The sequence below is a fragment of the Salvia miltiorrhiza genome, chromosome 1 (genome assembly GCF_028751815.1).
Source record: "Salvia miltiorrhiza cultivar Shanhuang (shh) chromosome 1, IMPLAD_Smil_shh, whole genome shotgun sequence".
NCBI classification, from domain to species: Eukaryota; Viridiplantae; Streptophyta; class Magnoliopsida; order Lamiales; family Lamiaceae; genus Salvia; species Salvia miltiorrhiza.
Window position 1 is genome coordinate 76031503 of NC_080387.1, and position 15414 is coordinate 76046916.

The 15414-nt window shown below is 37.1% G+C and overlaps 3 protein-coding genes across 5 annotated transcripts; 2 read left to right on the forward strand and 1 right to left on the reverse strand.

Annotated features, from left to right (window-relative positions):
• The first annotated feature begins 2471 nt into the window (after nucleotides 1-2471).
• Nucleotides 2472-7799, forward strand: LOC131006308 (probable pectate lyase 5). Its single transcript, XM_057933501.1, has 5 exons — nucleotides 2472-2864; nucleotides 3445-4162; nucleotides 4238-4429; nucleotides 4889-5094; nucleotides 7455-7799. The coding sequence occupies exons 1-5, from the start codon at nucleotides 2734-2736 to the stop codon at nucleotides 7705-7707; spliced, it is 1500 nt and encodes a 499-aa protein (XP_057789484.1). The 5' UTR covers nucleotides 2472-2733; the 3' UTR covers nucleotides 7708-7799.
• Nucleotides 7800-8273: 474 nt separating this feature from the next.
• LOC131006309 (serine/threonine protein phosphatase 2A 57 kDa regulatory subunit B' beta isoform-like) lies at nucleotides 8274-11138 on the reverse strand. Of its 2 annotated transcripts, XR_009095451.1 has the most exons (4): nucleotides 11001-11138; nucleotides 9507-10850; nucleotides 8523-8995; nucleotides 8274-8416 (listed from the first exon to the last, which is right to left on the reverse strand). XR_009095451.1 is itself a non-coding variant. In XM_057933502.1 (3 exons), exons 2-3 carry the CDS (start codon nucleotides 10632-10634, stop codon nucleotides 8693-8695), a joined length of 1431 nt encoding a protein of 476 aa, XP_057789485.1. In that variant the 5' UTR covers nucleotides 10635-10850; nucleotides 11001-11138; the 3' UTR covers nucleotides 8274-8692. The 2 variants fall into 2 exon arrangements, 1 of the variants encoding a protein (XP_057789485.1); XM_057933502.1 differs by having other exon boundaries at nucleotides 8274-8995.
• Nucleotides 11139-11160: 22 nt separating this feature from the next.
• On the forward strand, nucleotides 11161-15401 carry LOC131006310 (putative ribosomal large subunit pseudouridine synthase SVR1, chloroplastic). 2 transcript variants are annotated; one of them, XM_057933503.1, is made up of 10 exons: nucleotides 11315-11904; nucleotides 12190-12269; nucleotides 12445-12545; nucleotides 12643-12715; nucleotides 12825-12918; nucleotides 13005-13053; nucleotides 13351-13501; nucleotides 14193-14249; nucleotides 14662-14717; nucleotides 14996-15401. In XM_057933503.1, the coding sequence occupies exons 1-10, from the start codon at nucleotides 11430-11432 to the stop codon at nucleotides 15054-15056; spliced, it is 1197 nt and encodes a 398-aa protein (XP_057789486.1). In that variant the 5' UTR covers nucleotides 11315-11429; the 3' UTR covers nucleotides 15057-15401. The 2 variants fall into 2 exon arrangements, with proteins under 2 accessions (XP_057789487.1, XP_057789486.1); XM_057933504.1 differs by lacking the exon at nucleotides 14996-15401 and having other exon boundaries at nucleotides 11161-11904; nucleotides 14662-14721.
• Nucleotides 15402-15414: the final 13 nt, after the last annotated feature.

Here is a 15414-nt window from a genome sequence, read left to right on the forward strand (position 1 = left end):
TCCAAAATCCGTGATAATTATATTCCGCAATATTTGAAAAAAGAAATATACAAATAGTTTTTATTGCAACTTGCATGCTAAAGATATTGAGAAAAGGAATAAAGGGATAATTTTTTTTGCTCATAAATTGCTCTTTTCTTTCTTCTATTCTCATTAGGTAACTAGCAAAAACATCATGTTTTTTGCGATTTGATTGACTTTACATAATTTAATCGTATAATATTTAAATTTCCGTTGTATAAATGCGAAACCGTGGCGTGAATATTTACTTATTGGGAGAAACATAGTTCATTGTTCATGCAGAGCACGTGCCAATATGGAGGAAACAAATTAATGTCGAAACCTATTAATACCCGAAAAATATTCAACTCTGATTTTTCATTTAATTTCATTGCGTACTACGTAATTGAAATTAAAATTCAATAAAGAATAAAGATAAGATGATCTGATACCCTTTTTAAGAATAATGAAAAACTAGCTTTTTTCACAAAGTAAACATTGATTCATCTTTTTGAATAGAATCTCTCTGAATTAAGACTACACGTTAGTGATGACAATATTAATTTCACCAATATTATCTTCCGCACAAAGCTAACTTATTTATAATTAATTTAATTTCTAAAGTCTAAAACATCATAAAGAAAACTCTGAAATCAGCAAACTAGAGCTCTATATTTATTAGAAATAGATATTCAATGAAAAAAAAAACTAGTAAATACAATTAGCTTCTTCTTTTTCTTTTCTTTTTTTCTGAAAAGAAATTTAATTAGCTTTTTGAGCATGTGATAACATGCATAAATGTTTGCCAAAAATCCTAAAATTCCAATGCATGCATGGTAACATGAATCTCCATAACTGTAAAGTCTTAAAAATTCCTTTTTTCATAACTTTTTTAGATCTTAGCCAGTTTAGAAAAGGGGGAACGTGCTAGCGTGGATGAATTTGAATATGTTACGATTTCAGATATAATCTGAATTATTTCGTGTTTTATTATATATTTTTATAAATCATATACTAAAAATACATATAAATGAGAAGAAATATTACATGAATTTAGTTGAACGATTCGATGGTGATATGAACTTCAATTTATTTGTAAATTAATTGGTTGGGATTTGAGATTTTTGGGCCCACTTGCATATATACATTAATATACACATATTTGATTTCTTGAACCAATCTATATAATATATAAAACACCAATTTTTTTGGCGCCATTTTTGGCAGTTTCAGAAAATCCATTTTTTTCGGCAAATCATATTCTCTCTTCAACTCCTTTTAATTCATTCTTCTTCTTCTTCTTCTTCTTCTTCTATATTCCAGTATCTCTCTCAACACTTCCATCCACCACGCTGCCGCAGCCGCTAACCCCCACCTCCCAATAAGCCGTCAACATAAACCCTAAACCCAACCATGAATTCCAACAAAAATAATATTCACATCTTTCATCCATCAACCGAAGAAAGTGATTAAAAAAAGATTTAGAAAGAAAAATAAAAATAGAGATCCAATTGAAGGAAACGAGTGAAAGATAATAATCTGAGTTTTTTTTTGTCAAAAAAAAGAAAACAGTATTGATATTTTACCTAAAGATCTCTTCTTCAATCTGAATTTTTTTCCCCTCTATTTCTTCATTTAGAGGAAAAATGCAAACTTAAAATCCAAATAAAATTGTTCGTCAGCATATTATATTATAATAAAAATTATTAGTATATTATTTATTACGATAAATGCTATTATTATTATTATAATATATAGAGATAAAGAAATAGAGAGAAGGTTGGGATTAATTAGCCGTCAGTCTTTGAAATTATATATTTCTCGCTGTCTGTATTATAAATTTTATATATTTGTATCTACTAGCAATTTATTTTGTCACTATATGTCATCTAATATAATCATACAATATTAATTTCGGGTAAAGACTACAAAATTCAAGAGAAATATAAAACTAGTAAAGACTATACGATAGTATTTCGAAAGATGGTAAGTGAGCACAGCTAATTTGTGGATTCAATATTATGTTATTAGTAAAACAAGAACATTCAGGAATATTGAAATGATAAGTTTAAGACAATAAAATAATAAATGAAATTAAAAATCTCCCTCGGCATGGCAAGCAAGATAAGAATGTGAAGTGCCTTCTGCAAGCAAAGAAAAAGATAAATACTAACAAATAATCTTTCTAATTCCTCTTTCTTTCTTATGCGCCAAACAAGTGAAGAGTTTCAATATAAATAATTCACCAATAATGCAAAGCCAAATTCAAATATTTAATATTGAAAGAGAATATAAGTACCAAACAATTTATTCTCCAAGACTTGCCTATTTCTTGTCTTTGAGGGTTTAAAGTGTCCAACTGCTAATTTCTTCAAGGTTAAAACTGCTCAAATACTTTCTTGAAGGCAATGCAAAATCCAATTTTTCCTAGAAAAGAATTAAAGGATAATAGCACCTCCAAAAACCCCACCAAGAAAGCAACAAATATTTCATTTCAAAAATCTCCACAATTTCCACTACACTATTTCAAAAAATAAAAAATGATACCCTGCATCATTATAGATGATAAACACATTGATTTTTATTTATATAAATGATGACACAATTTCCCAAATTCCCTATCTAAGGAAGCAAGAAATCTCTTCCTTGGAGAGTCTCTTTCACAAGAAACCCAATAACACATCATATACTCTTCCTCTCTCCCTCCCTCCATTCTTTAATTTCTGACAAAGAATGCTTCCTCAATTCTGCATTCTCTTGTTTTGCATCTTCTTCCTCTCTCTCTCTTCATTTATCTCATCCTACAATCTCTCTCTCCCCCATCAACACCCTGACCCTGAAGCTGTTGTCCAGCATGTGCAGAGGTATATACGTAGATAGATACACGTTGTTGTGTGCATTGATGGAGAGGCACTGAGCCCCCACCTGGGTTCTGCTCAAAATTGGAACTTTTTATCTGGGCTTTCATCTTCTGGAGTTTTTAGGAGCTGGGTTTTTCTTGATTTTGATGGGATTTAGCATTCAGTTCAAGAACTCTTCATCTGGCATTTTTTGCTGCTGTCTCTCAACATTCATGTCTCTGTTTTTTTTGTTATGCAAATGTGTTTTGAGATGTTCTTTGTTTCTTTTTGCTGTTAACATTGTTCATGAAGTTAATGGTGTTCAGTAAATTTAATTTTGATCATTGTAATTGTACCTTTATCTGGAATTCGCCCTAATTTTGGATTTCTGACATTGCCCTTTTATCTACCATGTGTTCTTCCCCCGTTCAGTCATTGTGTGTTGTGTGTGTGTTTTCTGACATTAAATATCTCATGTGGGTCTAGTCTAGCTATTTACCTCTGCTTTTCCTCATTTACTTTTACTCATTTTCTCAGCTTTGAAGTTTCCAAAATTTGTAAAAAGCACATTTCTTCAATCTTTGCTACTCTTCTTGTATTGCAGGAGTGTTAATGCCTCATTTTCAAGAAGGCATGAGCTCCTCTCCGCCCCAATCCCAACCGGCATTGCCCAATGCCTCACCGGAAACCCCATCGACGACTGCTGGCGCTGCGACCCCAATTGGGGCTCCAACCGACAGCGCCTAGCCGACTGCGCCATTGGCTTTGGCCGTGGCGCAAAGGGGGGGATGGGAGGCCGTTACTACGTTGTAACGGACTCCTCTGACCGCGACGCGGAGAACCCTATCCCGGGCACCCTCCGCCACGCGGTCATCCAAGACGAGCCCCTCTGGATCATCTTCCAATCAAGCATGGTGATCAAGCTCAAGCACGAGCTCATCTTCAACAGCTACAAGACCGTGGATGGCCGCGGGGCCAACGTGCACATCACTGGGAACGGCTGCATAACCCTCCAATATGTCAGCAATGTGATCATCCACAATGTGCACATATACAACTGCGTGCCATCGGGGAACACGATTGTGAGGTCGAGCCCTTCACACGCCGGTTGGAGGGGGAAGTCGGATGGGGATGGGATATCCATCTTTTCATCGAGGAACATTTGGATTGATCATTGTGCTCTGTCACATTGCACAGATGGCTTGATTGATGCCATCATGGGATCAACTGCCATAACCATTTCTAACAGCTATTTCTCCCACCATGATGAGGTTATGCTGCTTGGCCACAATGACAATCACTTGGCTGATTCAGGGATGCAGGTATTCATCTCTAGCTCGACCGTGATCTTTTCATGCTCGTTGTGTTTGTCATTCTAATGGTGATGGTTGATTTAGGTGACTATAGCGTTCAATCACTTTGGGGAGAAGCTTGTGCAGAGGATGCCGAGGTGCAGGAGAGGATACATTCATGTAGTGAACAATGATTTCACGGAATGGCAAATGTATGCAATCGGAGGAAGTGCTAGTCCCACCATTAATAGTCAAGGAAATCGGTATATGGCACCAGCTGATCCTAATGCAAAGGAGGTAACAATCTCAATCCATTTTTTTGCATAATTTGAGGTAGAAAATGATCAAATTCATTGTACAATTTATGTGATGAAACTCATGAGGCCGAGGGGACCAGGTCACATGGAAATTGAGGTTGGGATTGTGAGATCAGCTAAGTAGAAAGTAGAGTTAATTTTTAAAAGATTAGAGTTTGAATTTGATCAATCTAATGAGAAGATGAGATGTAGCCTTTTTTCTAGGGAAATTGATGGTGATATGAGCTATTCACTAAAGTGAGGACCAGTGATAGATTCTTTGATTCTTCTCTGTGCTTTTTCCTCAACTTGCAATATATGAGATTTCTTGAGCTTTTTTCTTCTTTTTTTTTGTAGGACCATTTCTTTATGAAAAGCTTTTTCAAGTGTCACTATCACCATGTAATTTTAATCACAGAATAGATCAAGTTTTACTGAAGTTTTTAAATTGGTTGGATAGGTAACAAAGCGTGTAGACACGGACGAGGATGAGTGGGCCGGGTGGAACTGGAGGACGGATGGGGACATTTTGGTGAATGGCGCCTTCTTTGTGCCATCCGGTGCAGGGGTCAGCATGCAGTATGCTAAGGCGACAAGCGTCGAGGCAAAGTCTGCTGCCCTCATCGACCAACTCACCATGAATGCCGGTGTTATTGGTGGCCAAAGGTACACACACACAACACACTCTTCCTTTATATTAGCTTATGATAATTCAACCATAATATGATTATTGTGACAAAGAGTCATATGCTAGTGATGTTTTTTACATGTGCATTAGAGTTTAACCTAAGTCATAGCGCGTCAAGGGTATTCTTGTCTTTTCACATCATAAGGTGGAGCTCTTTTTTGTCTACTAGGTGGCTTTTAGGGTGCTTTTGTAGCCACCTTTTTCACCATCCTTACTCTTATGAGTGCTACATCAAGGTTCCCCTCACATTAATTGACGTATTTGCCCTCATTCACGCACAAAACACATAGATATTAGACACACTCAATACGCTCCGTTGTACCAAAAATGGCTCCAATATATCTTCACCATTCATTACATTTCACATAGCCATTCCCTAATAACACTGACTCTCAAAAGCACATACGGAATGGAGCTATTAAAACGCGATGCTTATAAAATAAAAGGCGACGCCCCTCAAGAATCTAGGTGACCAGAGAACCTTACATTTTCCAAGTTACCTTTGAGGGCTTTTCTTCTTTTAGCAAATTTTATCAAAGTAGTCTTTCTTTAAAGTTTAGAGAGATGTTTGGTATATCCACAATGAGGGTACACTCTTCTTTTTTCTTTTTTCTTTTTTTGATAACCAATACTTTCTATGTTCGGAATATTAGGCACTATACTTTGTATAGCTATGACATGTATATCATTTATTATTCATGACACAATTTCTATGCAAATGTCATCGGAAAACTCCGTTATTTCATCAAGCGTAGTAGCATCTATCGTCCATTCTACCTCTCTCTCTCTCTACTTTTGGTCCTTTGGATAATGTAGGCCATCCCAAGTTTGTGTATGGGTATTTTTAGCGAGGATAGAGGTTATTTACTTAGATGCCATGATTCATGCTTTCCAGCCAATGGTGGGCTCCTTTAGTTGGACTTTTTGGGTTTGTGGGCCCGGCCCAAAATTTGGCTCTTTTCTTGGGCCCACTTCTCTACCAAGTTTTCTTTCATATATATTTACTTGGTTTATCAATATTCTTGAAGAGGGAATATGACCATTTTGCCCCATTTTTCTATAGAAAAGCCTATATCCATTCTTTAAAAAAAAATCCATTATATTTCTCGTTTGGTCTATTGAAGTAGTTCACTTTAATCTTGAATTGCTTTACAACTACACAATAACCTCACAATCTAAACATGTGCTTGTTATTTAATACTACATTTGGATCTAAGAGTAACGACATAGAGATATTGAAGCTAACGTCCACATCTAACCACATATCGAAATGCCAAAATTATCACTAAACTTATATTATGATTCTCGAATGAGGAGTGGGACGTTAATGTTTGACATTGTATACAATATTTAGTTTGTAATTATTGATATATACACATAAATTTTTATCACTATACAAAACATATACTCCCTCCGTCCGCCAAAAGTGTACCACTTTGGCTGGGCACGGTATTTAATAAAATTGGTGATAATTTTGATGTAGTGGAGAAAGGGTCCCACCACTTTATGAGATGTGTGGTTGAGATTGAATTTGAGGTGGTTTTTTTGTAAATAAAGAGTGTTTGTAAGGATAAAAGATTAAAGTGGATGGTGGGACCATTTCCATAAAAGGAAAGTGGCATACTCTTTGCGGACGCCCGATTTAGTAAAAATGGTATACTTTTGGCGGACGGAGGGAGTACATCGAATCTAGCATCTAGAGTCGTTCTTGAAATTTGATGACAAAAAGTCTACATAATAAATTGAAATATTTGATTTATATGAAAGAAATTGAAATATTTGATCGGTGACGGGAGGAAAATTTGTCCAAATAAACTATGTTCCACATGCTATTTCCCGTTACGTGGGTCCCACTTGTGGTGGTCCTTTTCTTATATTTCAATTCCTAATTTATTTTTCTAATAGCTACCTATTTCTGCATGTGAGGCAATCAAATTACTAGGAGGGCCCATAATTCATATAATCAATTGCACTTTTTTGGATGGAAAAGTGACTAATATTGCGATATTTGAGATGTTATATTTGATTAGGTTGAACGATGTCATATACTAGTATTCATACTATCATAACATAATTTATTTATACGAAACTATTCAAGAAACAAATAACTATTCAAGAAATTCCCCGAAATTAATATGCTTGATATGTTGAGATGCATCATTTATTAAATTACGCACACAATTTAAAACATATATATATAACCGACAATCTAATAGATACCACATAGATTGCATGGGCCTCATTTGTATAAATGACATGCATTATTGAAGGTTGTCAATTTGGAGTTTGGACACCTACGCAAAAATTAAATTAATTAAATTTGGTGAATTTATTGTAGGGACAATGGTTTTAGCATATCATATGGGGGAGGGGGCAGGGCTACCGGCGCAACCAGTGACGGCGGTGGTGGGCCCGACGGCAGCGGCAGCGGCTATGGTGATGGCGACACCTATAGTATGATATTTGGGAGCGGCGCGCCACCAACTCAATTATCTCGGCCACCCACCACTATCTTATTATCTCTTATAATTATTTTAGTTTTGTATACCATCACCAATTGTGGTGCTTCACTATCATCACTCTCACTATAGCTATAGAAAAATTGAACAAATTTGGCAAATGTTATACAAAGGAAAAAAAAAGAGAGGAGATTAATGAAGAAGTTTTAGAATTCAAATAAAAATATCCCCACTATGTACATACAAAATTACAAATACTACCTACCATAATCAATGTTTCACAAGTGAAAATAACATTGTGATGAGGAAAAGTTGATGGTATTTTCAAAGAAAAGGCATTATTAATATGTATATGTATTGGCATTGGAATTTAAAGAATATATCACTTTCTTAGTGCAGAAAAGTCTTCTAAGCAAGAAAAGTTTACACTATGAACACTAAGCTGAAAAGTTTGATTCGTTACTGTTAATTTTTCTGATTAAACTTTTTTTGTTACCTCATTAATGATTGATTTCAATTAAACAAAAACATTATTAGAAATAAAAAAAAATTGGGCACTGCTCAAGTAAGCAACATGAGATTTCATGAAGGTGATATAGCCATCATCATCAGTTGCTTTCCATTTCAGATCAATTTATGATGAAATTCACTTCATATTAGAAACCAGACAAGATCAGCACATATCAGAGAACTTCAAATTTAGATGGAGATGAATCATTTTGTATATTTCTATAATCAAATCATCAAAGAATAGATGAATGATAATTTACAAAGCTCTTGCAACAACAGCCTCATCCTTGGATTTTTCTGTTCAACTACTTGATTTTCCACCATAAATATTCTATGATGCAAATAGTTGGCCATTATTAGGATAAAGAAATGAAAAAGTTAAAAAGTGTATAACGAAAAAATTTGATGTGGGAAACACAATTCAGCAGTAGTCGTACCTCCTTTCTTCTGATATTTTCCCTTTCTTTTCAGCTCTTAGCAAGCAACCAGGGGAAGGAATTCGCCGAAACTCTACATCTCCCAAGCAGAGCTTTGCCCAATCCAGAAGCCATCAATATTCTTGAAAATATATTTTAAAAGATCACTAAATGAGAACCTTGTCGTCTCCTTACGCAACCTCAGCAGCTACCTCTTCCAGTCTTTTCCAAGTCGTGATGCGTTTCTCTTCCAACTCTCTTGCCATTGCCTCCTTTTTCTCATACTGTCTCTGGCATCGCTCATATAGCTCACTGTCCATCTCCACGAACATCCTTCGAACATTGCAGCTCAAGCCGTTGATTGCCTGGTTCCAATGATATTGTATATTCTTCTCCAGTGGATCGAAAATGATTGGCAAAATAACGTGTCGATTTTCTGCTATCAAGCCTACTATGTGTTCATTGTTCCACCAAAAAAGAGCTCGTTCAGCCACCTGTACCACAGAAAGGGGGCAATCTAGACGATCAACCAGCAACAAGAATTTCTATAAAAAAAATACTACTATGAAATATAACAACGTTTCCGTAGTAAACAGAGATTTGATAAGGAAACATGATTCATAGAACACACATCTTAGCATATATGAAGAAATAGTAAGCTTCAAATACATGATCTGAACGCGTATTTTGTTTGCATACTCTCCTCCGAAGAGCACACACTAAACCAAATATTCAGGCTAAACAATGTATATACAATGATGAGATGCTCCACAACAACATTGACAAAGAATGGAAGGACACAACACCACTTTGGCCACATCCAAAACAGGGGTAAACAAACAAAGTTATGTACCCTAAACTAGCAATATTAGGCATGTTCAAAACAAGGTCAAGAAAAAGGCATATCGTGGGCACGCATGCACGTATATGAAGCTCAATGACATGTTCTCTTATCATAGGCCTGCATAAATTATGGAATGTACAAATTAATGGGCGTTCTGGAACCTGGAAATGAGGGCTTCTGATGCTTCGTCCTATTTGCTTAAACAAAGGAACCATGCAGCGCTGGAACTCTAAAGTTTGGGTGACCTCCAAAATTTCTTCTAATTCCCCAAGAAACAGAACCTCTTTGCCACAGTTTGAGATAGGCCAACACTTCAGCAAACCCCTAATAACGATATCAGCCAACCTGTAATCTTTCTCGACAAATAGTGTCATACAATAGGCCAACTGATGATGGTAGGAAGCAACACATTTAGGTTTGTGTAATGGAATAAGTGCTCGTACAAGAAACAACTTATGCTCTTCTTTCATTGGCACTGCAAACCCATTGATAATACTTGCAAAAATCTCCAATAACTCATTAACCCCACCATACCTCTCTGTCTCAAATATAAACCGATACAAGATGTTGTTCATTGCAGTCCTTATATAGGGCCGATGAACCATGAACCTCCCATATATCCGATGAAGAATAGTCTTCAAGTACTCCCTCTCTCTTATGTCCTCACAATCAAACAGATCGAGCAATTTTAACACAAACGAGTGATCAAGGTATCTCTTGGCAATCTTGGTGTCTGTATCAGATGACACCACATATCTCAAAAGCAACTCATAAACTAGTTGCAAGTGAGGCCAGGCTGGTTCCATATACATCTCGTCCTCTTCAGGATCTCCACCCGGTCCACCAGTAGCCTCGTGCGCTGCAGGTGGCAAGCTCCGGAATATATTCAAGGCTATCATCTTGACCATCTCATCTTGCATTATCTCATTCATTTTACACGATCCCGTCTGCACAATATCAATAAGCTCCGCGAGGGTCTGCCTCTTGATCTCCTTCTCTCGCGCAGACTTCATTGTATCCACAAAATCAAAGAAAAAACAGCACACATGGACCTTCCTGATGAACACCCCATGTTTCTCATTTAATGGGGTATCCTTCAAATTTGGCAACACCTCCACCGTGGCCGGCCTCGGTGGGACGACGGGACCAGCCGTTGGCTTCGGCGTCACGTTCGTCCGTGATGCATGATTGACTGTCACATTAGACGGTGGAGGTGCTGGTGCGGGAACTGGTGCCTCAATTGATTCCTTTGAGGACTTTTTCCCCCTTTTCATTATTTTGTTAAACATCTTGCCTCTTTTTATTTCTTTACCCCAAATAAAAAATCACAAGCAATCAAAGATACAGAATCACAAAACCAGTACCTGCAACACTAATCAACTACTATGTTTTCCCCAATTCAGACCCATTTTCTCCTTCTTTTACATTTCCTCATCAATTTCATTCTCATTTTCAACATTTCCTACATAATCGTAACCAAACCAATTTGCATACAAATTCTGCACCTGGAAATTGGCAAAGACAAAATAATAGCAAACAAGAAAACCGGCATTAATTAGCGTCAAATTACAACATTGAATAGAACAAGGATCAGAGTCGCGGAGCATTCTTTTATTGTTGTTGCTGTAATAAAAGCAGAAAGTAAAGACAAGTACCTCAAATGAGATGGGCTGAAAATTGAGAAAGCCAAATGAAAATCTGGAAATCAACGACATGAGAGAGAAAAAAACGTATGAGGCGAGGTGAGAGAGAATTGCGTGTATTGATTTGGGAAACAAAGATCCGAAAAAAAGGTGGGAAGGGGAATTTCCAAATTAGGATAATTATTTAATTAAAAGAACTAAACGAAAAAAGTAATGTTACAAATTCTTCATTCTTTCCTTAATCTTTTCGTATAAAATTTTACCTATAAATTATCCAAATTTTATCAAATTTTAATTTGGAGAAATGAAAATTACAAACTCTAAGATTCTTTTTTTTTTTAATAGTAACGGCCAACGGAAATGTATAAATAAATTACGAATTTTATCTTTAAAGTCACTGAACAGCGAGACTGATTTCAATCCGCCATCTACCACCGCGAAATGGCGGCGATAGCAGCGGCAGCGACCGCGTTCTCAACGCTCCATCTCTCTAGAACCTCCATCATCCTCCCCCGCCGCCACCTCCGAACAGTGATTACCTCCTCTCTCTCATCCACCGACATCAACATCAAATTCGCCCCGCCCAAACATAAACCGCAATTGCAGAAATCCTCGCCGCTCGCTTCAGCCTCCGCGGAATCGGAACCCGCAGACCCGGTCTACATCCCCTGGATTGTCAGTGACGAGAACGGCAATGTCAAACTCCAGTCGACGCCGTCGGAGCGTTTCCTCAGAGCCATCGCGCATGAGAGCACGCAGAAAAAGAAGAAGAAAGATGATAGAAGTAGTGTTGGTAAAGCCAAGCCGGGGGTTCCCACAGCTGAGCCGAAGTACTCGAAGGCGGCTCGGAGGTTTTACAATGAGCGATTCCGGGAGCCTCCGCAGCGGCTCGCGAAAGTGCTGGCGGCTGCAGGAGGTAAATACTAGTCTTATTTTTTTTGTTTAGATACCTAACTTCTGGAAGTAATATAATGAAGACAGTTGGGGATGGAAGAGGCACAGGTGCTTGATTAGTTGATTTACAGGATTAGTTTTTGTAGTCTTACATTTTCTGCCTACTTAGTTGACTAATCTACCAGAGATGACATAGTATAATCTGCGTGAAACCTCAAACGGAAAGTTGTAAATCTAATTGGTTTGTGTATTGGGTGTAGTGATGTTCAGTATCATGTGCTATTTTGTGACTTGGTTTGATTGACAGTGGCATCTAGGAGAAGTTGTGAGGAGCTAATTTTTCAAGGGAAGGTGACCGTCAATGGCTCCGTATGCAACACACCCCAGGTTGGCATTACAGTCGTTTTAGGAGTCATATCAATGTAATGGTATTTAGCATATATCGTGGGACTTTGTCATCTGCCAGTAATACCAAGAATGGATAGTTAAGATGACTATAAGTTTATATGATTCTCATTTTTTTCTCATTTTGCGTTTCTTGATTCTTTGATGATGGGGCCAGACTAGAGTAGATCCTGCTCAGGATATTATTTATGTTAATGGAAGCCGTCTGGCAAAGAAGCTTCCTCCTAAGGTCTATCTTGCCCTAAACAAGCCAAAAGGGTTTGTTAATAAACTCTATCTCTAATTTTTTGGCACTTAAATCTTGGCCCCAATGTTTAACGGAACTGGAGTTCATACAAAATTTCAATTATCGCAGATATATATGCTCAGCAGGAGAGAAAGAGACGAAATCTGCACTCTCTCTGTTTGATGATTTTATGAAAACTTGGGTATGAAGACTACTAAAGTTGCTTTTGCACAGAATTTATCTCAGCGTGCAACTACTTTTTTCTTAAGATCCCGGTCGCTGAATTAAGATGTCTGATGCCTTTGTATCAGAATAAAAGGAACCCTGGAACACCAAAGCCAAGACTCTTTACGGTTGGCCGCCTTGATGTTAACACAACCGGGTTAATTATAGTGACAAATGATGGTATAGATCTATTGTATGCTTTATTCTTAAATTTGCAAGTTGATATATTTGTTTTCCATATAATGAGTTCTCTGTATGATTTTTAGGTGAGTTTGCCAATAAGGTTTCCCATCCTTCATCCAATTTATCCAAGGAGTAAGGGCTTGCTTCCCCCACTCTGTTGTTTTAGAACTGTATCTACTATCTATTTATCTTGTTAACTTTTATGATGAACTTATAGTTGTTGTCTCATTTTCTTGTTAAAAGTCTCGACTCTCACTGCAACTCTTTCCATCTCATACTCATAGTGCACGTGATATTTTTCTACATTAACCAAAATGTTCTTGAAAGCCTTTTCATTTTGGCTTTAGCATTAGTAAAGTGGTTCGTGATCTCGTGCTTGTCTATTTATAGTTTATTTAACAAATGCACTTCCAATTTTATTGGTGGCAGATACATTGCAACTATTAGTGGCGCGGTCAGTAAGCGGCAATTGCTTGCCATTGGCGAGGGAACAGTTGTAGAAGGTGTCCATTGTATCCCTGATCTGGTGGAGTTGCTACCACGACAGCCAGATATTTCGAGAGCTCGGATTCGCATTGTGGTACTGCTGTAACTTATGCATTCATCTTCTTTTTTCTTCAGTTTCTTTATAGTTGAACTTAGTGTTCGTAGTTGGTTGCCGAGGTTGCCTTTTTTAGTCATTTCCGTCATATGAAATTGTGATATGCCAAATCGTTTTGCTTTTGCATTTTTAAAGAGTCAACCAGTCTGTTGGATGGAATTCTCTTTCTTAGATAGTATTTCAATCTGATAAATGTATGTGATACTGTCTTCTAATCTCTACATTTTAACAGTTGCCTTTATATTTTGTCTTTCTGGGCTGAGTGGGGTGGAGGTCTGTTGTAATTTCCTGCTAAACTTTTGCTCCTTTCTGGACATGAAATGCTGCCCAACTGAGGATCTCTTACAAAATTAAGGAATAAAACTAATAAAATAGAAATGCATGTATCAAGCGGTAGCAATCTTGTAAATGCACTAATAGAAAATTACAGATTTTGGTTTTGTTTGTCTTTGAGGTCATCTGCACTAGCTTCTACATTTGATCTTTCTTTGTATTCTTAACCCTGCATGGATTTCTTAGACTTCGCGACTGGACGCCAGTTTGAAATGGTTTGGCTTGAAAGTATTAAAATTGCTTCATGTTATCTGAATAGGGATTTGTGCATTGTATATGTTCTGTGATGTTTGAATCAAGACGAATATTACACCTCATTGTTTCCTTAATGAGGCAGGTTCACGAAGGAAGAAATCATGAAGTGAGAGAACTTGTAAAAAATGCTGGACTTCAGGTACTGTGGGGATTGCAGCATGCCTTTAACATATGATACTTACCTCTACTTGATTCATCAACTGATTTTTTAACAATACCTGGAGCTGCATGCAATAAAGGCAAAGCAAATATGTCATAAAACCTATCTCTTCAGAAACTCGAAATATCATAATAATGTTTCTTTTGGTCCTTCAATTATTCTCCGAGAAAGCCGATCAAGGTTTAAACGCCACACTTGTGCTCTTTAGGACAAGTTGAAGAACATTGTTTCTGACCTTCATCAACACTGACCTTTTTCTAGATAAAATTTAGCCAAAAAGTCCTAAATCACAGGCATCTTATGAATTTGTATTCTAAATATTGACTACTCTCACTTTCCAGTAAAGGGGTCATGTTTCATGCCTTTCTTCATTTGTCTGTGCTTGTTTCAGATTCATTCCCTGAAGCGTGTGCGTATAGGCGGTTTCAGGCTTCCATCTGATCTTGGGTAAGCTTTTCAAATTCTTTCCAATTTAAAACTTGTTTATGTCTTTGTCATCACAAGTTTTGCTGAATCAGAAGTAGACAGTAGGTTTTAACATTTCCAAAACGGCCTCGGATTATCAGCCCTTTTACCTTAACAGTTTGTGTTTCACATTTTGCTTCAGAATTTGAAAGTGGCTAACAAATTAGGTGGCATATATCAATCTTTATCATATTCTTGAAACATACAACAAAGTTCCCTTTTAATGATCTGTTTACATATTACTGTGTCATCTTGGACAGGCTGGGCAAGCATCAAGAACTAAAGGCGGCTAGTTTGAGAGCACTGGGCTGGAAGAGCTAAAGACATCGCTCACGAATGGTGATCTTATATCAATCTGAACCCAGACACTACGCCTTGCTCAATTTTGGTCGTGCACCAGTTTTTGTTCGAACGAGCATAGCCTCATTGCAGTTGCGAGACAGGAGTTTACCAGCTCAGATAGATGTTGAAGGGAAGGGACTCAAATTGATATTTGGTAGAATTTAACATCACTTCTCACTCATGTATAGTTTACTGCACTTGGATTTGCACAAGTGTTGTAGTGTTGCAGTGTTTTAACTCTTGAAATGATGCATATTTGTCTGTGCATACAACCTTCTTATGTTATTATTAGTTCTCTAATTAACTTTGTTGTTTATAAGAAAATATAGATCCTAGT